This window comes from Rhinichthys klamathensis, unplaced genomic scaffold (genome assembly GCF_029890125.1).
Source record: "Rhinichthys klamathensis goyatoka isolate OS25496 unplaced genomic scaffold, OSU_Roscu_1.1 h1tg000386l_1, whole genome shotgun sequence".
Taxonomy (NCBI): Eukaryota; Metazoa; Chordata; class Actinopteri; order Cypriniformes; family Leuciscidae; genus Rhinichthys; species Rhinichthys klamathensis.
Genome location: NW_026606890.1, coordinates 1,593,091 through 1,619,258, shown reverse-complemented (window position 1 = coordinate 1,619,258; position 26,168 = coordinate 1,593,091). Strand labels below are relative to the sequence as shown.

General features: G+C 41.5%; 1 protein-coding gene across 1 annotated transcript; it reads left to right on the top strand.

Moving 5' to 3' along the window:
• The first annotated feature begins 567 nt into the window (after positions 1-567).
• LOC130069843 (interferon-induced very large GTPase 1) lies at positions 568-18,415 on the top strand. Its single transcript, XM_056233986.1, has 6 exons — positions 568-615; positions 1,303-1,362; positions 1,865-2,563; positions 3,051-3,680; positions 8,208-9,592; positions 13,612-18,415. The coding sequence occupies exons 1-6, from the start codon at positions 600-602 to the stop codon at positions 18,307-18,309; spliced, it is 7,488 nt and encodes a 2,495-aa protein (XP_056089961.1). The 5' UTR covers positions 568-599; the 3' UTR covers positions 18,310-18,415.
• Positions 18,416-26,168: the final 7,753 nt, after the last annotated feature.

Below are 26,168 nucleotides of genomic sequence, written 5' to 3'. Positions count from 1 at the left end.
TAAGATGCTGATGACCGTTAAAATGCGTCATCATCACGCGAAAAAGGTCATCAGAGGAGGCTGTTTACATACGGTAAGGCTTCAAATTATGCGCAGTAGTTCAGACGTGGGTATTTGAATATGTTTGATTAATATTGAAATTGCTGTGGTGGATTAGAAAAGTGGAAACGTTTTTGTTATGAAATCTGGTCTCTGTTTGAATAGTAAAACAACGCAATTAATCTCATATCGTGCCGAGTTGTGCTAGCAGGTGTTTCAAAACCAAATGACAGTAATACAAGAATCAACCTTTATAACGTTAAATAGAAAACTTCGGGAAACATCATGTGCTCCATTGTAAGATGTACGGGGTAATGATGTTAACGGCTGATTTATAAAGTTATCGGCATCGTCACAGAAGCTCGGGCGGATCTGTGCGCGATCAGACTAAACATCGTTTAAGAAAACAAGATAATTTTACGGATTGCCACCTTTGCGAGTATTTTTGAGGGTGGAGAGTATCAGAGAGCACACCCACATGACACGACACATACAGCTGTGTTTTCTTCTCCATTTTCTACCAAACGAACTTTTTCTTTCGATTTTGTTACGAACATGTAATGGCGTCCAGTTCAGGTAAGAATAAAATCAGACCAAATAAATGTGTTTAACACACTAAAACTGAAATCCTTACAGAAAAATAGTATTTTATTAAATAATACAGTAAATATAGGCCTATTAATGCTGGAAAATATGTCGGTACAAGTAGGATAAGGCCTGCTTTATGGAAGTGCACTTTTCTCCTATCAATGTAATGGAGCAACGCAGTTTGATCGAATACATTTTCTTTAAAATTGCGTGAATAGTAAGGCAGCGAGGCATGTGGTAAATGTAATATAGGCCTAATTAATAATAATAAGGCAAAGTTTGTCACCATGTGAAATCATACGGTAGGCTAGCACAATTTCAGTAACATTTAATTAAATTACCAACTTCATCAAATGGTGTACTATTTTATCTTCACAGCACTTGTAGGCTATAGGGCTAGTATTTTGCCCATATTGTAAAAAGAAGCAGATTCATTTTTAAAACCTTTGGAGTATGTTTGGCAGAATAAAAAGTGATCCACCCACTCATTTGCCACAAAAAAAAAAAATAGAAGCATTTTGAATAGAAATAAAAGCTAGAAATAAAAACAAGCATATTTATCCATCAATATGCGACCAATCGACCAATAAAATATATTGATAGTTTCATTTATTTTTATAAATTTTCCCCCCACTTGTCAATGTTGTGTTCAATTTTGCTTTGTTTTATCTGCAGGGAGCCTTCAAAGACAAAACAAAGATCCCCCAGACAAGGAAGCCATTATCATGACTGGTGGTAAAAAACAACAACAACAAAAACCTATTGTTCAGATGTAATTAGTATTGAAAAAAAAATTAAGTAATTTACTTATCCCCATTCAGGCAATCACCTTTTGTATTTTATGAAAGAAAGAGTATAATACAGAGGTGGAATAATAAATGTTGACAAATTGTTCTTCTTGTGTGAATTATTTCTTTAATAAATAAAAATGAAAATAGAATTTGGTAACAGAATTTGTGAAATTTTAAATTACCATTATTTTGGACCATCTCTTGACCGACCCGATATTAAGTCAACAATTATATGATAATTCATAATAATCAATGCTGCAAATATAATCAAAATCCTTGAGAAACTGTGTATCAGGGAGGTTTATACCTAGAGAAAAGAATGTGTTAGCATAACTCTTCTCAATGCCAGTTACTCGGCTGGTCCAGGAACTGAAGTATACAATCTGAAATCTGCCATGTTCATGGACTTGGTTGAGTATTACTGTTATTTGTCTTCTCTGTTCCAGTGAGTGATTTGAGGATTGTTCTGCTGGGGAAGAATGTAGCAGAAAACAGCAGAGTGGGAAACTTCATCTTAGGAAGAGCAGCGTTTGAGAGTAAAACTCCTGCTGATGTAGAGCTGCACACAGAGAAACACAGAGGAAAACTGAAGGACAGAGACGTCAGAGTCATCAACGCTCCTCAACTGCTGCAACCAAATCTGTCAGTCTCTCAGATCACACAGGGAGTGAAAGAGTGTGTGGATCTGTCTGCTCCTGGACCTCATGTGATCATACTTGTCCTGCAGCAGAACGACTTCAGTAAGAATGACAGAAACAGAGTGAAATATGTGCTGAATGTATTCAGTTATGAGGCTCTTAAACACACTATAGTGTTGAATAATGATGAAGAGATACACAATGACACAATTCATCAATTCATAAAAGAGTGCAGAGGTGGACATCTTCAGTTCGATGAAAGAAAATCAGGATTGCACTCTGAGGTACTTGAAAGAGTTCAGAAGATACTCAAAGAAAACCAGGTCCAATTTCTTATCTGTGACTTGTATGAGGAAGCAAGAGAAGCATCAGAGGATGAAGAGCAGAGCAGATCTAGAAGTTCAGTCACAGCAGAAGAAGAGGGAGATCTTGATCTTGAAGATGATGGAAAAATCAAACAGAGCAACAAAGAGAAAAAGGAAGTTGCTTTCCAAAGAAATAACTTGTGTAAGTATTGTTGGCAAGAAAGTTAATTTAACCCGCACATACACATCACTCCCTTCAAGAGAAAGACTAATTTGAGAAAATAAAAATTGGTTTATAATGATAAATGATAATACAAAAACAGTACTGTCATTTTATAATATCTACAACAAACTCATACAATAAACTTAGATACTCCTTTTTAAATATTTTTTTATTTTACTGCTTATATCCATTTGGGGAGATTTGGAAAAGATAAACTGAAAAAAAAAAAAAACTTTAATAAACATCATTATACTGTTTAACAGATTAGGGTGGAAACTTAATTTCCTATTTCAATGTACATTAGCTAAATGGTGTTGCACATTGTATAATGGCTGTTGAAGATTTATTAATAATTATTGAAGAGGTGATCATACAATTCTAATTAATAAATTGTATAAATCACATGGCAATTTTTATGTAACTCATGTAATTAACCCACTAAATTATTTCCATGTTTGTTTTTCAGTGGCAGAGAGTGTCAATGTTTTGCCGAAGCTGAATGTGGTTCTGTGTGGGAGTGACAGAAGATTAAAAGCATCCATATCAAACCTTCTCCTGGACCGGAGAGACAGAAGACCCGAGCTCATCTCAGAGTGTGTGAAGCTGGAAGGAGAAGCTCATGGACGTCTGATCTCTCTGGTGGAGCTTCCAGCTCTGACTCCACTCTCACAGGAGGAAGTGATGCGTCAGGCTCTCCGCTGTGTGTCTCTCTGTGATCCTGGAGTTCATGTTTTCCTCTTCATTATTCCTGATGGTCCACTTACTGATGAAGACAAAACAGAAACAGAGAAGATCCAAAAAATATTCAGCTCTAAGATCAACATCCACACCATGGTCCTCATAATCCAGAAGTCAGAGCATGAGACAGAAGAACAGAATGAAACAACGAAGTCTGTCATTGAGTGTTTTGGGGGAAGACATAATTTCCTTGGTCCAAACCCACAAGTGTCCGTGTTGGTGACTAAACTGGAGCAGATGATGGAAGAAAATTATGGAATTAGTTTTTCCACAGAAACATTTTTGGATGCACAAATAGAGAAATTTGAAGAAATGAGTAAGAAAATAATCTCATTAGACACACAGATTCAACAGCAAGGTAATAATCAGAAAATGTCTATGTCTCTCACCCACTTTAAATTATGTTTTATTAACAAAGTTCGGGAGGAGCACGTTCAGATAATTAACCTAATTAAAACGAGAAGAGCGCATTCAGTAAATCAACTTAATTAACGACAAAAGAGGTAGACACACAGCAGTCTTACCTCAGTTCGTTGACAGTTTATCAGCATTTGGCCCCGCCCTAAGTTCCCAACATATCCGAAATCAAGCTCTTCCCGTCCGATGAAGAATTTTTCATCCTGGAGGAATCAACTGCCGCAAAACCTCCAGTTCAAGGAGCGATTCTCCTCTGCCTATCACCGCCGCCGATCCCTTGCTGTTATCTCGCAAGCATCAGCCAAACAAACATGTCCCCGCACACCGAGACCCTCACCCACCCACGCAGGGGGAAACATCCGTGATTTCCTTCCGCGTCTTTCTCTAATCCCGCCCATTCAATTATCTCTGCCATAGAGAAAGGGACAATAAGGCCCATCGAGCACTAAACTCGCGTCTCGGGCAATGCCGCCATCTTCCCAAAAAGGAACAGGCCTTCCTCCAGTGTCAGGCCACCGCAGCAGATTCAGTCCCGATCAGCTCACGCTCTCCACCCCTGTCGGCTCAAACCTGTGAGAGCACAGCGCAAATCCCTCTCGTTTTCTGTCCTTGGTAAAATTTTATTTTAACAGTTTATGCCATTAGGATCAATATTGATCTGGGGAATACACGTTTTTAACAGTTTTCTGTACAAGTGATTTGTCGTTGCTTCCTTGTAGCTTAAACACACACACACACACACACACACACACACACACACACACACACACACACACACACACAGTTGCTCGCACGCAAAGTCGCACACAGAATCAGTAAGGTACACAGAACTTATTGTCATCACTGTCCTGCGATTTATCAGAAAAATCGCTTAGGAACTTAAAGTTAATATGTATTTCTGTTTTGAAGTAACTTAAAACCACAGCTTCCATAATGGTAAGGACAAATTCAAACACGCAATTTTCCGGTCACTAATGTATTAAAAAAATGTAATCTTACCATTACACTTCATCTTTATCTAATAAAACAAACATAAATAGGTAAGTAAAGCAACAACCCATAGACAGATAACTGCTTAAAAAAATAAAAAGGTGTGTTTCATATGCAAGGTTCCCTTTCAGTCAAGAACATCAGGCGTAGTCGACGTCGACTGGTTGGTCGAAACATGTTGGCTTGTGTACCTTTAAAATGATTTAAGCCATACTAAATAAAGGCTTTTTAACTTTATCCTTCTCCTCATTGAAAACTTGACTGAGTGCCTGGGACCTGCTTTTCGTTTCTTTGCATTTTCGAGTACTATTGAATGAGCCAATGCAATTGGCGTGTGTGATTTACATCACACACTCCGCCCCCGCGGCGCGGGTATAAATACGGAAGTGGATGCACGCACTAGTTGCCTTTCACTTTGGAGCCGATCGTTTGATGTCTCTGAAGAGTGCTGTTGTTTACAACAAGTGAGTGTGTCGTGTTCTTCTGGAAGACTCTCCCAGTGTTGGTGGTTTCTACAGCACAGTGCAGCGGTGATCGCGAGCTTTGAGCTCTTAACTGCTGTTTTAACAGCAACAAATTTCTATATGTTTGTGTTTGTTGACGGCTGGTTAGAGGGAGGAAAAGTGAGTGCTTCACTGTTTCAGTTCACTGTTCAGTGTTGTTGTGGTCATTCCCCTGTGTGCTCCGGCACTGGTGACGGGTCCTATTTCCTGAAAGAGCAATTTCGTCTTTTTCAAGATCCGTGCATTCACCTGTGCGTTTCTGGCAGACGCAGCCGCTTGGCTCCCTCCATATGAAGACCGCCTCAGTACTAGCTTCATGATCGAGTCCCGAGGTGACTGTGGCAGAGCAGCACGCCCTGTGTGACAACAGATCATCCCGGCCTGCTGCCAAACCCTCACTGACTGAGGGGCCATGTACAAAGGGCATGTTTTATGTCGCTTGCACCTACTGTGCTAGGTCAGGAGTGGAGCAGGTCTTGATAGTTACCCCTTATTGACTCAACCATACCTAGTTCCCCTTGACAGCCCTTCCTGACTTCCCCTGAATACATTTCAGGGACGGGGCATGATGGCACCCGCGTTCAGACCCCTGGAGAGATTCCAGGCCGGTCCTAAAGTGGACACGGAGGTTCAGGTGACTACCATAGAACTATGTGGTAGTTACCATCACTTCTGCAAGCACTCCCTAAAAAAAGGAAGTTGTGCTTACGGCAAATAGAAGTGGAAGCTATTCGTTAAGTGAGTCTTCTCTGAAGGCGTTCGGTCATTTCAGTTCTTTCTTTCCTGCAAGATGGGTTGGAGTAGGCTGTTTTCCTCCACCCTCAAAATGATGTTGCCTCTGTTTTTCTTGACGCACATCATGATGCAGAAGAATGGTCCTTAGGGACCAAGGGAATCTGCCTTGCACCCCTCTTTATCCTCTTGGGCCTATCTCTGGTGCTACTGCACTGCAGAGACCGCCCCTGAGCCACTGCAGACAGTGAGTTAAAAATTCTTTTTTGAAACAGTTCTCTTGCTCGCGTGGTCTTTACTAGAGGGTAGGGACTTGCTCGCTTTCGGTCAACGAGCCTGGAATTCGGGCCGACTAACTCTCACGAGCTGAGACCCCGGCCTGGATATGTGCCCAAGGTTCCTACCTCTCCCTAAAGGTGGGATAAGGTAGTGAGCCTGTAAGCGCTGCCCCGGAGGAGGCAGACCCAGCCCTGGCTTTCTCTGTCCGTCCGCTTCATTTGCGGTGATACGTGCACAGAACGCAAGCCTTAGGACCTCAGACCAGCTCTTATCTGTAAAGGAAATCAGCAGAGAGGGAAGGCTGTTTCCAAGCGAGGTTGGCCCACTGAATGGTGGCTGCCTTCATCTTGGTGAAAATCCCAAGATGCACGTGTCCACTTAGGTGGTGAGCTCCTCTGAGTGAGTGTGTGCTCCCGACTAGGCGTTGACACAGAGTGCTTCTCTGACAGATTCTATAGTTGGGGGCTGGGTGACACCCTTAGTCAAACCGCTGCTTCCTGTGGGCTTCCCTTCTCATGAAGCCAGTTTCACCGTGAGCCCGATTCGAAGTGTCGGCTTGCTGCGCCATTCCCCTCCTATGGACTGGATACGTGCGCCAATTCTGCTCCAGTTAAGTTCCCTTTAACCGAACCCTGTTGAGTTCCTCCACATCCCTTCATCATTGGACGTGGCGGAGCATCCGGTGCTAGGCCTATCACTCGTAAGCATTGTGGAACCTGTGTTAGGCTGGGTCCATATGTTGCGATCCCTACGGTGATCCCATATATGTATTCTTCCACGGTACGGCTCCATGCGGCGAGCCTGTGTCTTCCCTTGCCAGAGCCTGCTCTGCCGTCACTGTCCGGTTGAGTCTCCCCCTGTCATAGGCTGGAGCCACCCCAGTGACATTCCATATTTTGTACTGCCCGGTCTTCCGCCCAGTTCATATGTGTATTCTCCATGTTACCTTCCTTCGGGCAGGATGTGGCTTCCGCAGCGTCCCTTCCTTTTATGTTCAAGGAACGCTTTCCCAGTGGTCCTGTAGGAACAGCAGTGACTTCCCTGGCCTAAGCCCTGTCCCTTCTCCGCCTTAAATTGTGGGGGGATCAGGAGGCTTTTGTCTAGGCACTGAAGGTGGCAGCTTTAGTGGCGCTTTCAATGGTTGATCCCCATTCAGTCGACGTCGACTACGTCTGACGTTCTCGACTGAAAGGGAACGTCCTGGTTGCGTATGCAACCCATCGTTCCCTGAAGGAGGGAACAGAGGACGTAGTCCCCTTGCCACTACTGCTGGACCACCGCTGACTCAGAGTTACGCTCGGCTCTGACTCAGAGTTTATCAGCATCCCTCCACCACCCCATCTCCTCACTTCTAGTTCTAACTATTCCTATCACAACCTCGTGAAATGATAAAACATGTGGATCTGGGAGTAGTTAAGGAGACATTCACTACTGGAATGGGGATAAAGTGCACATAATCCCAGTCAGACCATTGCACACAAAATCTCCAAAAGACCAGGAGAGGCTGTGGCTCAGACCTAAACATAATCTGTTTTCAACTTTTCTGTAGTGACTCTATGACTTTTATGTAGAATTATGTATTTTAAAGCAGAATTTGACCATGGCCCACCTAACTAATGCTCAATAAAGACTTACAACCCTACACAGTTGCTGGAAAATTTAGATGCATTTATAATTGTTTTGGAATCAGATCGCAACACCCACCAAACAGAGTTTAAAACCCGTTTCAGTAAGCCATAAAGAAATGTTAGTTTAGAGAAATAATTTCAGGAAACTGTCAGGGATGATGTATTAAATACATTTACTTCATGCAACTCAAAACATTTACATAATTATTCAAATTCACAATTTATTTGATTTCAGTTTGTTCTTTTGTATTAGTAATAATTCAGACAGATTGCTCCTAAATGTTCGTAGGATTTGATTTTAAAAGACTAGCAGCATGACTCTTTTCTCTTTTTCAGATTCAAGAGAGGTTTCAGATGATGTGAGGATTGTCCTGCTGGGAAAAACTGGAGTTGGGAAGAGTGCAACAGGAAACACCATCTTAGGGAGAGAAGTATTTAAAGAAGACATGTCTCAAGAGTCCATTACTAAAGAGTGTCAGAGAGAGACGGCTGAAATTGATGGCAGACAGATTACTGTGATTGACACTCCAGGACTGTTTGATACTAAACACAGTCATAAAGAGATCCAGACAGAAATCAGCAACTGCATCTCCATGATTCTGCCTGGACCACATGTGTTTCTGTTACTGATACCACTGGGACGTTTCACTCAGGAGGAGGAAAATGCTGTCAAGATCATTCAAGAGACTTTTGGTGAAAACTCCCTAATGTACACTATGGTGCTCTTCACCAGAGGAGATGATATAAAGAAGAAGACCATTGAAGACTACCTGGGAAAACCAGGATCTGCTTTGATGAACCTTATCGGACAGTGTGGAAACAGATACCATGTGTTCAATAATAATGAGACAAGAGACCGTATGCAGGTGTCTATATTACTGCAAAAAATCAATGATATCTTGACAACAAATGGAGGAAGTTATTACACATGTAAGATGTTCAAGCAGATGGAAAAAGAAAAACAAGAAGCACAGATGAAGATGCTAATGGACAAAGTGGAACAACTGAACAGAGAGAGAGAAGAACTGCTGGTCAAACATGAAAAAGAGAATGAAAAATTGAAGATGAAGTTGAAGAAAGATGGAAAGAATCATGGTGCAGAGAAGAAGAGAAGAGGAGAAGAAGAATTTAAAAAGATTGAAGAACAATACAAAACAAAACAAGAGAAACTGGAGGCAAAGCTACAAGAGGAAATACAGAGAAGGGAAGAAGAGGATGGGACAAGGAGGAAGAAAGAACAAAACTTAAGGGATGAATGTGATGAAAAAATTAAAAAAGAAAGAGAGGAAATCAAGAGAGAAAAGGAGAAAATAGAAAGAGAGAAAGAAGATCTTCAGGACAAACATAAAGTAGAAATAGAAAAGATGAAGAAGATGATGGTTGAAGAAATACAGAATCATAACAAAGAGAAGAGTAGAAAATTGGAAGAATTTAGTGAAAAAAATAAAAGATACAGTAAAGAGATAAAAGAAAAGGAGGAACAAATGCAGAAACATCAGGCGGAAATGCTAAAACAACATGAGATGCTCTCAAAGGCAATCCAGCATGAGAAATCTCTGAGAGAACAACAATGTAAAATGTACGAAGACAAAATGGAGTCAATAGAACAACAGAAGCAAGATGAACTAAAGAGACTAAAACCACCGGACAATGAAGAAGACATAAGAAAAGACATAGAGAACATGAAAATGTGCTGCTCTCAAACAGCCTCTTCTCTAAAGGTAAGTCAATGTAAATTACAACTAAGGTCAGGAGCATTTAGAGGACTTAGGGCCAGATATACTAACGCTTTTGCGCCCACTTTAGGCGTATTTGTTTCGCAAAGTGCGCATAAAACCATGGCGACGTATGTACGAATGGGATGCACCGAGATGAAAGCGCAGACTGCCTGTCGCGGGAACTGAAAATGGCAAAATGCGCTTTTCGTGTCATGCATATGCATTCATGGGATGGACAAGGGGAAAGTGGGAGTGTCACATAAAGAGATGGGAGGGGAAGCGAAGCGCGAGTCCCCACGACCACGCCCCACCCCCGGGTGCCGTATGGGATGGGTGATCGAAGGATAGTGATGGATGTCTCACCCGGTAACCATTCCCTGTGGGCACATCACTCCTCCATCACACCGCAGCCGATGGAATTCCTGTTAAACGTGCTGGTCCCTCTGTAATGGATCGATCAGCCGTTTCAATTGGGGTTCCCCCAGAGGATAAGATGTCGATTGCATCATCGGAGGGTGAGCTGGCCTCTGGAGATGACGACTCGGCTGTGTTATCTCCCTCTGGAAGTGTAACATTGTCCGAGCCAGATCCAGAAATGTCAGCTATGCTAAAACGGGCCGCCCAGGCTGCCGGGCTCGAGTGGTACCCTCCACCGTGGAACCCTCCACGGTCTCGGTTGGAGGATAGGTATTTCGGGGCGGGCCGCGCTGGTTCTCAGCTTGCCGCCCCAGTGCCTTTCTTTCCTGAAGTGCATGGAGAGCTTACCAGGTTGTGGACGGCACCTTTCTCTGCCAGAAACTGCACCTGTGTCGGGCAGCCGCTGCCTTTTGGGGGGATCCTAGTCTTCCCCCTAAGGCCTGTGAGTTCTCGTCCGTTCCGGGCACCCATGGACATGCCAGGGCACCCGTGGACATGCACGAGGGTAGCCCAGACCGTGCGCCCATAGGTGAGAGCACCACCTGTGCTTCAGACCTGTGCATCAGTACAAGCACCGCAGTGCTTCAGACCTCGCCCTCTGGGGCACGAGTATCGTGGCGTGCGCGATCGGTCTGGCGATGTCCCCTTAATGGTCCAGGAGCACCATCCCTGGCTCAGCCTGGTTGATATGGCGGATGCGGACAAGGTTCAGTTCCTGGTCTCCCCAATTTTCCAGGTTGGGCTGGTCGGCGATGCGGCGGAGAACTGGGTCCAACAGTTCTCTGCCGCCCAAGCGCAGATGGAGGCCATCCGGGACATCCCGCTCCAGGCACTCCCAAGCCAGGTGGCAAGCGACAGCGAAAGTATTCCGGAGCGGGCTGCTCAGGAATGGAGGAGGATGCTCTTAGAGTTGGTCACTGATCCACTCCCTCCCCCCGGGTGAGGGCCGGATGGAGTCTTTGTTTGTGTGTGTGTCTGCTCCACCACTGGTTCCCAAAAGAAGTGGAGCAAGCGGTACCCACACTTCAAATAAAGAGAAAATTCCTCTGTTCCTGGGTCCCAAGAGGGCAAGTCTGGCGGTGTGTGACCCTGTAAAGCCTTGCACCCCTCAGCCCCCTCTTGTTCACCAGCATGGCAGCTGGGTGCGGTTCGAGGACCCGGTCATCCTCCTTCTCACTCATCCCTGGCATTCTCGTGGAGACAGGTAAGTGTCGTGCACCACACTCAGACCTTGCTTCGGGCCGCGTCCGGGCCTTCCAAGCCGGGTCCCTGTCCTCCACCTCGCTGCCCCACCTCGGGTATGTCTGTGGTTCCCTGGCCCCTGTGTTCTTGCGTTCGAAGGTGCAAAGTATCAGTACAAGTCCTACCATTCGAGTGCTCCATAGCCAGTTGGGTTTTCAGGTCAACTGGGAGAGTAATCTCGCCCACGGGCTGAGTATCTCTTTTTCAGTTCAGGAGAAGAACTCAGCCCAACACGTCTCTTCAAAAAGAGTGTGTTCAGCTGGTGCTTGAAGTGAGAAAGGGTCCCACTGAAAGAACTCTCAGAGGCTCCTGAGGCAAATGGCAGCCACAGTCGCTATGGCTTCCTCCATGTGAAGACCGCTTCAGTACTAGCTTTATGATCGAGTCCCGAAGTGACCGTGGCAGAGCGGCACGCCAAACCCTCAGACCTTTGGTTTCTATGGGCCAAACCGCTCCTAGAACGAGGTCCACTAACACCGACTGAGGGGCCATGTACAAAGGGCATGCTTTAACGCAGGCCTGGGCGACCTCCTACTTCATTGGTATACGTTACCTCGAGTTGTTGCAGTTCACCTCACTTTGAGCCACCACTGCTCAGCGAGCTGGTACTGGTCTGAAAAGACAACACCGCGACCATTGCGCTAAGCTTCCCTCGCATATTACAACTCGCCCGTCACCTCCTCCTTGGAGTCAGAAGCTTCTGAGGTCGCTTCATTCCACTATTTCTTCCAACCTGCTCAATCGTACCGCCAACGAGCCTCACGACAGCTGTGGCCAGGGAGAGTGGAGACTCCATCCCCTGGCGGTCCAAATGGGCAGGGACCACTTCGGGGCCGCACAGTTACATCTGTTTGCCTCTCCAAACTCGTCCTTCTGCCAGTTGTGTTTCTGTCTAAGCGGACATACCTTGGACAGACACTGGCTCTCAGCTGACCTCGGGGCTCCGCAGAAATGCGTTCCCCAGTGAGCCTTCTAAGAATGCGGATATGCGATTCATTGTCGCTTGGCGCCTGCTCAAGTTCAGTGATTTTCATCACACTCAGGTTTTGAGCAAAAATGCTCCTGAAGCTCAGTGAAATTCATCACACTCAGGTGTTGAGCAGAAATGCTCCTGAAGCTCAATGAATTTTTATCACACTTAGGTGTTGAGCAGAGATGCTCCTGAAGCTCAGTGAATTTTATCACACTCAGGTGTTGAGCAGAGATGCTCCTGAAGCTCAGTGATCTTCACACTAGTGTATAGCAGTGCTCCTGTCTTGTGCGCGCATGTCACTTGCACCTACTGTGCTAAGTCAGGAGAGGAGCAGGTCTTGATAGTTGCCCCTTATTAGCCCAACCAGACCTAGTTCTCCTCGACAGCCTTCCTGGCTTCCCCTGAATACATTTCAGGGACGGGGTGATGGCACCCGCGTTCAAAAACTGGACGCGGAGGTTCAGGTGGCTGACCCAGCCCTGGCTTTTCTCTGTCTGTCCGCTCCATTGCGGTTTTACGCGCACAGAATGCAAAGCCTGGACCTCAGACCGGCTCTTGTCTGATACAGAAACCAGCAGAAGGGAAGGCTGTTTCAAAGCAGAGGTTGGCCCACTACGGTGAAAGTTTTCCTAAGGTGCACTTGCCCACCTGGGTGGTGAGCTCCTCCTAAGTAAGGGTATTGCTCCCTCCTAGGCGTTGAAACAGAGTGCCTCGCTAACAGGCAAAAAGTTTATTGAAGCTATGTGGGTACTCAGTTTTTCCTGTCGTTTAATACATTTGGCCAAAAGTGCTATGCACAGGCTGTATTAGAGGACAAATACCAGACTGACACTCTTCTCGGCTACTCAAATACATAAAACATTAGGATTTACACACATTGTGTTTCTTGAATAATGAAAACGCTGTAGGCCTACTTTTTCAAAGACCTAGTTCTTTATTTACCCTTGCACTGCAAACAAGCAGACACGTTCTCCAAAATGCGAGCAGGACTTCATTCACGATTGAGGGGGGTGGAGCTGCTTTATCAACTTTGCCGACTTGAGGATCTTTAGTTTAGTCACAAGCTCTAGTAAAAAGCTATTTAGTATACAGTTCTATTCAAGTTCTGGTATAAAGTATAGGCAAAAAAAAAAAAAACTTTATTAACCGGATTTTTTTTATAATCAAACCATTTTCGGAACTGCAAATTTATAGAAGGGACACAGAGCAGAAACTTTAAAATAAGGATTCTGCTCTGAGTGAACCGATTTTTTCTTCTTCTCGTTTTTAAGCCCTGGTGTAAACAGGCCCTATAACATGCTTATCTAAAATTGAATTACTGTAGTTCTTCTTCTTTTGTGGCACAATAACAAATTAGTTTTTATATATGAATGTATTCATTTATTTACAGAAAGATGAAACTGGTCAAAGCCCAAAGGTTGGACAAAAACCCAATGAACAGCTCGAAGAACTCTATGATAGACTAGATCTGAAAAAAAGACATCAAGATAAAATGAAAACAGCAGACATTCTTCAAATCACCAAGTCTTCATTTCAGTCTCAGGAGCCACAGGAAGAGAATAAACTGGTAAACTCATTCCTACAAAAGCTGATTAACATGGACTACAGAGCAAGATACACAGTCATAAAACACAGAAAGAAAGAAGGTAAAAAAAATAAAGCAAGCTACAACCCTGATATTCACCCAATGGATGTTCAGATGGCCGTGTTTCATTGTGCTGATGGTTTCCTGAAGCAGTTGATGGTGACTAAACTCTCTCAGTGTCAGTATTCACTGCCTCTGCTTGTTCCTGATCCATTTACACAGCAGATTGAGTTTCCTCTCTGGACATTAAGTCAAATCGACAAGAGCTGGAAAAAGAAAGACTCCAATAATGAAATCATCAGTCAAACTCAACCGGTCTACAAGGCTGAGACCCCAATGGTGGCTTTCTTCAGGTTTGGTTCAGTGTCTTCCTCTAAGTCTCAGCTGATAAACAGCCTCATCAACGAGAAACACCACACGTTCTTCCACAGGAACTGTTCAGGCAGCAGCAGAACCAGATTACTGATGGACGGAGTGGTGGAGATCGCCTGGTACTGCCCATCTGGGAAAAAGACAGATTCATTTGATGACTGTGTTGCTTTCTGTAATCTTCATGGTGATGCTGCAGCCAATGAGAAACAATATGAGATTCTGACCAGTATGGCTACCATGAACATCCTCTTCTTACCAGATTTTGGACAGAAGAACCACTACAAGGGTTTGGTGAGATCACTCTTCAAATCTCCTCTGCCTATCATTTGTCTGCTCACTGACAATAACTGTGATGAAACTGAACTGGGGAATGGCAAATTCATAATTGGGCTTTTGGACAAAAACCTATCTGATGTATCTAATCAGATAAGGGAGATGATCAGAGTGAGTTTGAGCAAGCAGAAAATTACCTTCAAAGTTGAAGATGTGGCCAAACACACAGGAATAAGAGTAGATGAGGAGGATCCAGCGTGTTCGAGAGGGAAAGAGGCAGCGGATCAGATCATGGGATTACTGAGAGGAAAGGATCCATCAACAGTGAAAGAAACAAACCTGCCCTGTCAGGGGAAACTGTGGCATGACTGGTGTAAAATCAACAAAGAGCTGCATCATCTAGAAGGAGAAAATCTAGAGGAAGATAAAAGTACCAAACTCAAGATCATGAGAGAAATAAGAGAAAACCAAGTGGCCCAAGGACGGAGTGAGTTCATGAAAACATTTATTGAAACAATGAAATCACAGAGAGACAATGAAAAGAACTATGTCCTCAGATGGATGATGAACCTGTTGAATGACTTCACTTCAGAGAAGCTCTTAAGACTTCATAAAGAGTATGACAAGAAATGGCATGAACTCTCAGCACTGAAAAAAAGGCCTGATAAACTAGATCAACTGCAGCATGAACAAACAAACCTGGAAAACATATCAGAGCAAATTAATAGAACAACATTTGGCTTGGAGCACATCCTGAGAGAGTTTGGTCAGATCTATGAATCGTGGTCATCTGTGAAGAAGTACAAGAAAAACAATCTGCAGTTTGACTTCTGTTCTCTCCCGAGTCTTGCAGCAGAGATGATGATCTCTGGATTTCCAATGGAGCTGATGGATGGAGATGCTGCTCATATTCCTCTGACCTGGGTCACTGCTGTTCTAGATGAACTTGTTAAGAAACTGGGAAAGAAGACCAGAATCTTTGTACTGTCTATTCTAGGGATTCAGAGCTCTGGGAAATCCACCATGCTGAATGCCATGTTTGGACTGCAGTTTGCCGTCAGTGCTGGAAGATGCACTAAAGGAGCTTTCATGCAGCTGGTCAAAATATCAGAGGAGATGAAAACTGAGCTGAAGTTTGACTATATTTTGGTTGTTGATACAGAAGGACTTCGTGCACCAGAACTGGCTGGAAGGTCAACAACACATCGTGACAATGAAATGGCCACATTTGTTGTTGGTCTTGGAAATATGACCCTGATCAACATCTTTGGAGAAAACCCATCTGAGATGCAGGACATCCTTCAGATTGTTGTTCAGGCCTTCATGAGGATGAAGAACGTCAGACTGAAACCCAGCTGCATATTTGTTCACCAGAATGTCTCTGATATCACAGCTGGAGAGAAAAACATGGAGGGAAGGAGACGACTGCAGGAGAAACTGGATGAAATGACAAAAATCGCTGCTAAAGAGGAAATATGTGATGCAGAAGGATTCAGTGATGTGATTGCGTTTGATGTACAGAATGATGTGAAGTATTTTGCTCAGCTGTGGGAGGGCAGCCCACCCATGGCACCACCAAACCCAGACTACTGCGAGAACATTCAAGAACTGAAGCAAACTATTCTTAAACACGCTTCAAAATCAGATGGCATAATGCTGACGCACCTAAGAGACCGTACTAAAGATCTCTGGGAAGCTTTGCTTAATGAACAATTTGTGTTCAGCTTCAAAAATTCTCTGGAAATCTCAACATACAAGAAACTAGAGACTGAATACAGCAAGTGGGCCTGGAGCCTTCGGAGTGCCATGCTGGACATTGAAAACAAGCTTCACAACAAAATAGAAAATGAAGCAATTCATGACATTGACGAATTTTATCTTGAAAGAGAACTGAATGCAAAAAGTGAAGAAGTGAAAAAGACAATGACTGAATTCTTTAAGAAAGACAGAGACGCAGCTGTACTGAATCAGTGGAAAGGTTTCTTTGAGATAAAAATCAAACAGCTTCAAGAAAACATTGTGAGAGAAACTAAGAGGAAATTAAATGGGGTTCTTCAGCAGCGTCACCTGAAGAAAAAGATTGATGCTGAGAGGACACATCATGAAAACACACTCTTTGAAAAGAGCAAAGAACTTGTCTTAAAATTCAAAGAACAAGCAAATGATGAAAATTTCATGAAAACACAGTTTGATTCCTTTTGGAAACAACAGACAGCTGAGATCATCAGAGACACTCCTTTAGTCAAAGATATTGACATATTAAAGGATGTGAAAATGCTGTTCAGTGAGACCCATGCAAGTCTTCCTTTAGACCGTATGAAAGAGAGCAGTAAGCAGAAAGATATGATCTCTTTGCCAAGCTATTCAAAATATGTACATTTGAAGAAATCCAGTGGATATACAGCACCTTTAAAAAATATGCTCAAAGGAGCTAAAGAGATGTTTGGTCACGTTTTATCTAAAGAGGATGAAGCCCAGATAAGATCTTTAATCACAGACATCGCTGAACACACAGATAAAATGATTCAATCATATAACATTTCAAAGATGGGCTACAACAACAGCTACATTCAACAACTTGTAGATTACATAAAGACAAGAATAATGCAGCACGAGGAAGAACCAAATGTGAAATATGTGTTTAAGAGTGAATTCTTCATGGATCTGGTACTTTTCATATGTCACAGAACAAACAAGACATTCACTGACCAGTACAAAATGTTCAGGGAAGCCAATGATCCTGTTCTTTATTTTGAGAGGAAAAGTCAGGAGTACATTAGAATTTTTCAGAAATACTGTAAAGGAGCTAAATCAGCTACTATCTTTGGTGATTTTGTTTGTAATAAACTTAAAGAGCCCATTCAGCAGAATATCTACAAAAAAACTGCCAGAGATTTAGCAGATGAAATGAGAACAAACTGTGAATCACTAAATGGAAACAGATCAAAACTGGAGAAACATATCTTGAGAACATTGGCAGAAGAGGAGGATTTTGATGCATACATCACATACATTAAAAATCCCAAAGAACACTTCAAGGATTTCATCAGAGATGAAGTCAGTCAATATATCACTGAAAGATTTGAAGATAGTGTTCGACCCAAGATGGAAAATAGCATTAAACTGCTGGAGCAGAAGATCACAAACGCAGCACATGAATCCACTAAACATGTTAAAGAGACTAATGGAGAAGCTGATCAGTGGTTGTGTCATTTCACACAACAACTCTCTGATGAGCTGGTATTCTCTGTAAGGGACCTCACTGGAGTGAATCATGATGATGTTGATGTCAGCTTCCTAGAAGAAGTGATAAAGAAAGAACTTCCTTCTATAATATCTGACATACGCAGTAAATTCAGCACAGAAACGTTCCCAGTAAAGCTGGAACACACAGACAGACCAGATGAGCTTCTGATCGATCACCTCTGTCAGTGCTGTTGGGTTCAGTGTCCTTTCTGTGGAGCGATCTGCACAAACACAATAGAAGACCATCCTGGAGATCACAGTGTTCCTTTCCATCGTAATACTGGACTGAATGGGTGGCGTTACAGAGGAACAACAAACCTATCTCTCAGCATCTGCACATCAGCAGTAGCCAGTGATCGATCTTTCTATCCAAAAAGCTCAGATGATACAGTCCTCTGGAAGCAATACAGAAAAGGAGGTCCTAAATATTCTGCATGGAGTATCACCCCTGATCTCTCTGAGCTGCCGTACTGGAAGTGGTTTGTGTGTGAATTCAAGAAAGATCTGGAAAAGCACTATGGAAAAACCTATCAGGGACGTGGCCAGATTCCAGCTGAATGGAGAAGATACTCTCAAGAGGAAGCTATTGAGAGTCTGGATGAATACATTTAATGAAACAATGAACAAGGACTCTGATACACAATACACAGCTGAAATGAGATTATGTCCCACACTTCAGTGAACGTTGCATATACTAAACTAAATATAGCGTATTGAAACTGCTCAAAGAAGTAGTTCACAGAATAGATTCAATATTTTAAAGAAATATATAATCAAAATGTTGATATACTGATATATAGTTAAAGACAGTAGATGTTTGAAGAATATACCGAAAATGTAAATTCTTATTTTATTATCTTTCACATTAGTTTGTCTCCTGTGGGTGTATTGGCAGATGTATTGTATGCCATTTATTCAGAGACATGCAGCTATGACTAAATGCATTTCACTATATTAAAGTAACCAAAAGCATGCAAAGTTGAAGATTATACTTCATTAGAAAAGTACTGGCTGTGCATTACTCTTACATACTATACCATTTCTCCTCCTCTCTGCTCCTCATCTATGGAGACACCCTTGCCTGGTGTTCCTTAAGCATTATCTACCTGTTAGCTCATGATATTCTTTATACTAATGTATCCTTGGTGTTTAGTATGTATATACCCAGCTGAACAATAAATCTCTGAAGAAGCTTAAACATGGACACTGTCTTCTGTGTCTATTTCTTCCCACGCCTGTGCATTCCTGATTAAATGAGCTGAGAATATTTGGGGCATTGAGAAATAACCTCACAATCATCAAGAGCAGTTCATTTCTGTGGTTCATGGCAGATTACATTCAAACCACCAGATTTAACATGAACTGAACCCCAGCCTATACTTTTTCAAGTGGACTTGATGGTGAGCACTGGGTTTGGAAAAATGCATTCGCACCAAATAAACCGAAACAGATTCATTTCTGCTCCAAATGCTGTGGTGTGAAAGCCCCTGTTGTAAGAAATACTATTTGCCTAGTTTAAACTATAAGTACTCATTTTTGCATAGATTTAAGCAGGACAAAATATTGCTTTGTGTTTGATATAAGCAAATGCCATAAACAAATGCTTGAATGCAATTTGCTTGGTTTGGAAAGTACCTGCAAGACTTACTATGTTTATAATGCAGGATATAAACAAATGGTTAAAATATGTATGTAGAATATAAAGAAATAAGTAAAAAAAATCTCCAATACTGCTGGTTTGAGCTGATATATTTAGCTTTATGCATAATTTTTTTTAACTGCCTCCTTTGAGACATTCCTGAAAAACTCTATATTCTGTAGATTTGACTGTATTTACTCTACTTAAATAACAATAGGGTTAAAGTTAAATGATGTTTTATTAACAAAGTTCGGGAGGAGCACGTTCAGATAATTAAACCTAATTAAACACACGTGGAGCACATTTAGATAATCAAACCTAATTAGACACGAGTGGTGCTTAATCAACGAGTTAAGCGCTGTGTATATATACAGCAAACTTACCTCCGTTCATTGACAGTTTAACAGCATCCCTCCACCACCCCATCTCCTCACTTATAGTCCTAATACTCTTACAACAACGGGGGGAGTACTCTGGGTTCGGGCAAAATTCCGAGCTCGGAGCCCTCCCCCCGGACAGCACGCCAAATACGCATAATCTTTACTCTGTTTAATTGATGTAAGTGTGAACTCGTGAAATATTATAGTTAAATATAATAAAAGGACACACTGCAAAACAATTCACATTTATTTGTAAAGTGATTTTCACAATACAAATCATTTCAAATCAGCTTTACAGAAAATGAATGCTTCTAAATTACAATTTAGAGTGATCTGTTACGGTGACTGTGTCCAAGTTATGTATTTCAGAAATACGACAAAAACAATGAGCTTATTCAAGTAATATATACATGTTGTTTACAAATGATTAATATATATAGAATTGTTTTTCAGTGGTGCATGTAGATTCAGAGTTTGCGTCATCTAAAGTCTTCGCAGGAGTTGAAATCATCTCTTCACTGGAGTTATGATCATCTGAAGTCTTCACAGGAGTTATGATCATCTGAAGTCTTCACAGGAGTTATGATCATCTGAAGTCTTCACAGGAGTTATGATCATCTGAAGTCTTCACAGGTGTTATGATCATCTGAAGTCTTCACTGGAGTTATGATCATCTGAAGTCTTCACTGGAGTTATGATCATCTGAAGTCTTCACTGGAGTTATGATCATCTGAAGTCTTCACTGGAGTTATGATCATCTGAAGTCTTCACTGGAGTTACGATCATCTGAAGTCTTCACTGGAGTTATGATCATCTGAAGTCTTCACAGGTGTTATGATCATCTGAAGTCTGAGTTATGATCATCTGAAGTCTGAGTTATGATCATCTGAAGTCTTCACTGGAGTTATGATCATCTGAAGTCTTCACTGGAGTTATGATCATCTGAAGTCTTCACAGGAGTTATGATCATCTGAAGTCTGAGTTATGATCATCTGAAGTCTTCACTGGAGTTATGATCATCTGAAGTCTTCACTGGAGTTATGATCATCTGAAGTCTTCACAGGAGTTATGATCATCTGAAGTCTTCACAGGTGTTATGATCATCTGAAGTCTGAGTTATGATCATCTGAAGTCTGAGTTATGATCATCTGAAGTCTTCACTGTTATGATCAGTTATGATCATCTGAAGTCTTCACAGGAGTTATGATCATCTGAAGTCTTCACAGGAGTTATGATCATCTGAAGTCTTCACAGGAGTTATGATCATCTGAAGTCTTCACTGGAGTTATGATCATCTGAAGTCTGAGTTATGATCATCTGAAGTCTTCACTGGAGTTATGATCATCTGAAGTCTGAGTTATGATCATCTGAAGTCTTCACTGGAGTTATGATCATCTGAAGTCTTCACTGGAGTTATGATCATCTGAAGTCTTCACTGGTGTTACGATCATCTGAAGTCTTCACTGGAGTTACGATCATCTGAAGTCTTCACTGGATTTATGATCATCTGAAGTCTTCACTGAAGTTATGATCATCTGAAGTCTTCACTGGAGTTATGATCATCTGAAGTCTTCACTGGAGTTATGATCATCTGAAGTCTTCACAGGAGTTATGATCATCTGAAGTCTTCACAGGAGTTATGATCATCTGAAGTCTTCACAGGAGTTATGATCATCTGAAGTCTTCACTGGAGTTATGATCATCTGAAGTCTTCACTGGATTTATGATCATCTGAAGTCTTCACTGGAGTTATGATCATCTGAAGTCTTCAATGGAGTTATGATCATCTGAAGTCTTCACAGGAGTTATGATCATCTGAAGTCTTCACTGGAGTTACGATCATCTGAAGTCTTCACTGGAGTTATGATCATCTGAAGTCTTCACAGGAGTTATGATCATCTGAAGTCTTCACAGGAGTTATGATCATCTGAAGTCTTCACAGGAGTTATGATCATCTGAAGTCTTCACAGGATATATGATCATCTGAAGTCTTCACAGGAGTTATGATCATCTGAAGTCTTCACAGGAGTTATGATCATCTGAAGTCTTCACATGAGTTATGATCATCTGAAGTCTTCGCAGGAGTTATGATCATCTGAAGTCTTCGCAGGTGTTATGATCATCTGAAGTCTTCACAGGAGTTATGATCATCTGAAGTCTTCACTGGAGTTATGATCATCTGAAGTCTTCACAGGTGTTATGATCATCTGAAGTCTTCGCAGGTGTTATGATCATCTGAAGTCTTCACAGGAGTTATGATCATCTGAAGTCTTCACAGGAGTTATGATCATCTGAAGTCTTCACAGGAGTTATGATCATCTGAAGTCTTCACTGGAGTTATGATCATCTGAAGTCTTCACAGGAGTTATGATCATCTGAAGTCTTCACAGGAGTTATGATCATCTGAAGTCTTCACTGGAGTTACGATCATCTGAAGTCTTCACAGGAGTTATGATCATCTGAAGTCTTCAATGGAGTTATGATCATCTGAAGTCTTCACTGGAGTTATGATCATCTGAAGTCTTCACTGGAGTTATGATCATCTGAAGTCTTCACTGGATTTATGATCATCTGAAGTCTTCACTGGAGTTATGATCTTCTGAAGTCTTCAATGGAGTTATGATCATCTGAAGTCTTCAAAGGAGTTATGATCATCTGAAGTCTTCACAGGAGTTATGATCATCTGAAGTCTTCACAGGAGTTATGATCATCTGAAGTCTTCACAGGAGTTATGATCATCTGAAGTCTTCACAGGAGTTATGATCATCTGAAGTCTTCACTGGAGTTATGATCATCTGAAGTCTTCACAGGAGTTATGATCATCTGAAGTCTTCACTGGAGTTACGATCATCTGAAGTCTTCACAGGAGTTATGATCATCTGAAGTCTTCACTGGAGTTATGATCATCTGAAGTCTTCACAGGAGTTATGATAATCTGAAGTCTTCAATGGAGTTATGATCATCTGAAGTCTTCAATGGAGTTATGATCATCTGAAGTCTTCACTGGAGTTATGATCATCTGAAGTCTTCACTGGATTTATGATCATCTGAAGTCTTCACTGGAGTTATGATCTTCTGAAGTCTTCAATGGAGTTATGATCATCTGAAGTCTTCACAGGAGTTATGATCATCTGAAGTCTTCACAGGAGTTATGATCATCTGAAGTCTTCACAGGAGTTATGATCATCTGAAGTCTTCACTGGAGTTACGATCATCTGAAGTCTTCACTGGAGTTATGATCATCTGAAGTCTTCACTGGATTTATGATCATCTGAAGTCTTCACTGGAGTTATGATCATCTGAAGTCTTCACAGGAGTTATGATCATCTGAAGTCTGAGTTATGATCATCTGAAGTCTTCACTGGAGTTATGATCATCTGAAGTCTTCACTGGATTTATGATCATCTGAAGTCTTCACTGGAGTTATGATCATCTGAAGTCTTCACTGGAGTTATGATCATCTGAAGTCTTCACTGGAGTTATGATCATCTGAAGTCTTCACAGGAGTTATGATCATCTGAAGTCTTCACAGGAGTTATGATCATCTGAAGTCTTCACAGGAGTTATGATCATCTGAAGTCTTCACTGGAGTTATGATCATCTGAAGTCTTCACAGGAGTTATGATCATCTGAAGTCTTCACAGGAGTTATGATCATCTGAAGTCTTCACTGGAGTTATGATCATCTGAAGTCTTCACTGGATTTATGATCATCTGAAGTCTTCACAGGAGTTATGATCATCTGAAGTCTTCAATGGAGTTATGATCATCTGAAGTCTTCACAGGAGTTATGATCATCTGAAGTCTTCACTGGAGTTACGATCATCTGAAGTCTTCACTGGAGTTACGATCATCTGAAGTCTTCACAGGAGTTACGATCATCTGAAGTCTTCACTGGAGTTACGATCATCTGAAGTCTTCACAGGAGTAACGATCATCTGAAGTCTTCACAGGAGTTACGATCATCTGAAGTCTTCACAGGAGTTATGATCATCTGAAGTCTTCACAGGAGTTATGATCATCTGAAGTCTTCACAGGAGTTATGATCATCTGAAGTCTTCACTGGAGTTATGATCATCTGAAGTCTTCACAGGAGTTATGATCATCTGAAGTCTTCACAGGAGTTATGATCATCTGAAGTCTTCACAGGAGTTATGATCATCTGAAGTCTTCACAGGAGTTATGATCATCTGAAGTCTTCAATGGAGTTATGATCATCTGAAGTCTTCACAGGAGTTATGATCATCTGAAGTCTTCACTGGAGTTATGATCATCTGAAGTCTTCAATGGAGTTATGATCATCTGAAGTCTTCACAGGAGTTATGATCATCTGAAGTCTTCACAGGAGTTATGATCATCTGAAGTCTTCACTGGAGTTATGATCATCTGAAGTCTTCAATGGAGTTATGATCATCTGAAGTCTTCACAGGAGTTATGATCATCTGAAGTCTTCACTGGAGTTATGATCATCTGAAGTCTTCAATGGAGTTATGATCATCTGAAGTCTTCACAGGAGTTATGATCATCTGAAGTCTTCAATGGAGTTATGATCATCTGAAGTCTTCACAGGAGTTATGATCATCTGAAGTCTTCACTGGAGTTATGATCATCTGAAGTCTTCACTGGAGTTATGATCATCTGAAGTCTTCACTGGATTTATGATCATCTGAAGTCTTCACTGGAGTTATGATCTTCTGAAGTCTTCAATGGAGTTATGATCATCTGAAGTCTTCACTGGAGTTATGATCATCTGAAGTCTTCACTGGAGTTATGATCATCTGAAGTCTTCACTGGAGTTATGATCATCTGAAGTCTTCACTGGAGTTATGATCATCTGAAGTCTTCACAGGTGTTATGATCATCTGAAGTCTTCACTGGAGTTATGATCATCTGAAGTCTTCACTGGAGTTATGATCATCTGAAGTCTTCACAGGAGTTATGATCATCTGAAGTCTTCACTGGAGTTATGATCATCTGAAGTCTTCACTGGAGTTATGATCATCTGAAGTCTTCACTGGAGTTATGATCATCTGAAGTCTTCACTGGAGTTATGATCATCTGAAGTCTTCACAGGAGTTATGATCATCTGAAGTCTTCACTGGAGTTATGATCATCTGAAGTCTTCACTGGAGTTATGATCATCTGAAGTCTTCACTGGAGTTATGATCATCTGAAGTCTTCACTGGAGTTATGATCATCTGAAGTCTTCATAGACTTCAGATGGACGTGTAGATGCTGTTCATAAGATTTCAGTCAAAATATAATCATGTGCATTTGATCTGATATAACTGATAAGGTTAGAGATGCATTATGTGAGTGTTTGGCTAAAGAGATGCGTCTTTAAACTGGGACAGCGAGTCTGAGCCTGAACATCATCAGGAAAGCTATTCCAGAGGAGCCAAATGTGAAAACGCTCTCCCTCCTTTAGTGGACTTAGTTATGCTAAATACCAGAAGCCCAGAGTTTTGGGATCTTAAAGAGCGTGATGGATTATAAGGCAATATAATATTAGTTAAATACAATACACAGGTCAGTAGCAATACTTTGTGTAGATAAAACCGGTGTTATATGATCATATTTTCTTGACCTAGTAAGAACTCTGGCAGCTGCATTTTGGACTAATTGTAGCTTGTTTATTGAGGATGAAGGACAACCAGTAACCCAGATAGCATGTAATCATTGAAACAATGTTGAGTCAATGTTAATGCGTCAACGCTTGCATTGAATTAACATTAGAAAGTGATCTTGGTTCGAAATCAATTTTTGCACTCATAAATAATGTTGAAACAATGATGACATTTCATTAAATCTTTTAAATATAAATGACACCTTTGGTTAAATATAAATGACACCCATTTTATTTATATATTATCAGTTTAACACAATCAACAAAAAGATTTAAAAGATCATTCTTAAAAAAAAAAAAAAAAACTGGGACAAGACGGACAAAAGCATTAAAACCTTTAAAAATAACATTAGTTTTAGAAGTCTGATGTCATTGTGACTACAAGCGGTCCAACGGGTCAGGTTTTAAAAATCTGGCTGGCATCGGACGACCTCTTTTCCTTTGGGTTTTCTGAAATCTGAAAAAGAAAGAATAATGACACGTGAAACAATAAAAACATGTGATTTCCATGATTAAGTAGCAGGCACGCACGCGCGCACACACACAGACACACACAAAACAAAACAAACTATACTTTTGTGTCCATTTATTAAATTATTTATTTTATTTTTAAATGCACATCTAGTTCTCTATAGACTAGCTAGATCCACTGTTTAGATGCGCTCGAAACGTAGCATGCTGAGGACATCTGCTGGTAAAAGACATGTAAATGCAACAAGAACAGCAAAAACATATTCAATGACATGTTAATATCATTAAAGCTTTTATTTTTGTACTTTTTTCTCATTTTGTGTTCCAAATTTGTAACAACACAAACCAGTCAAATT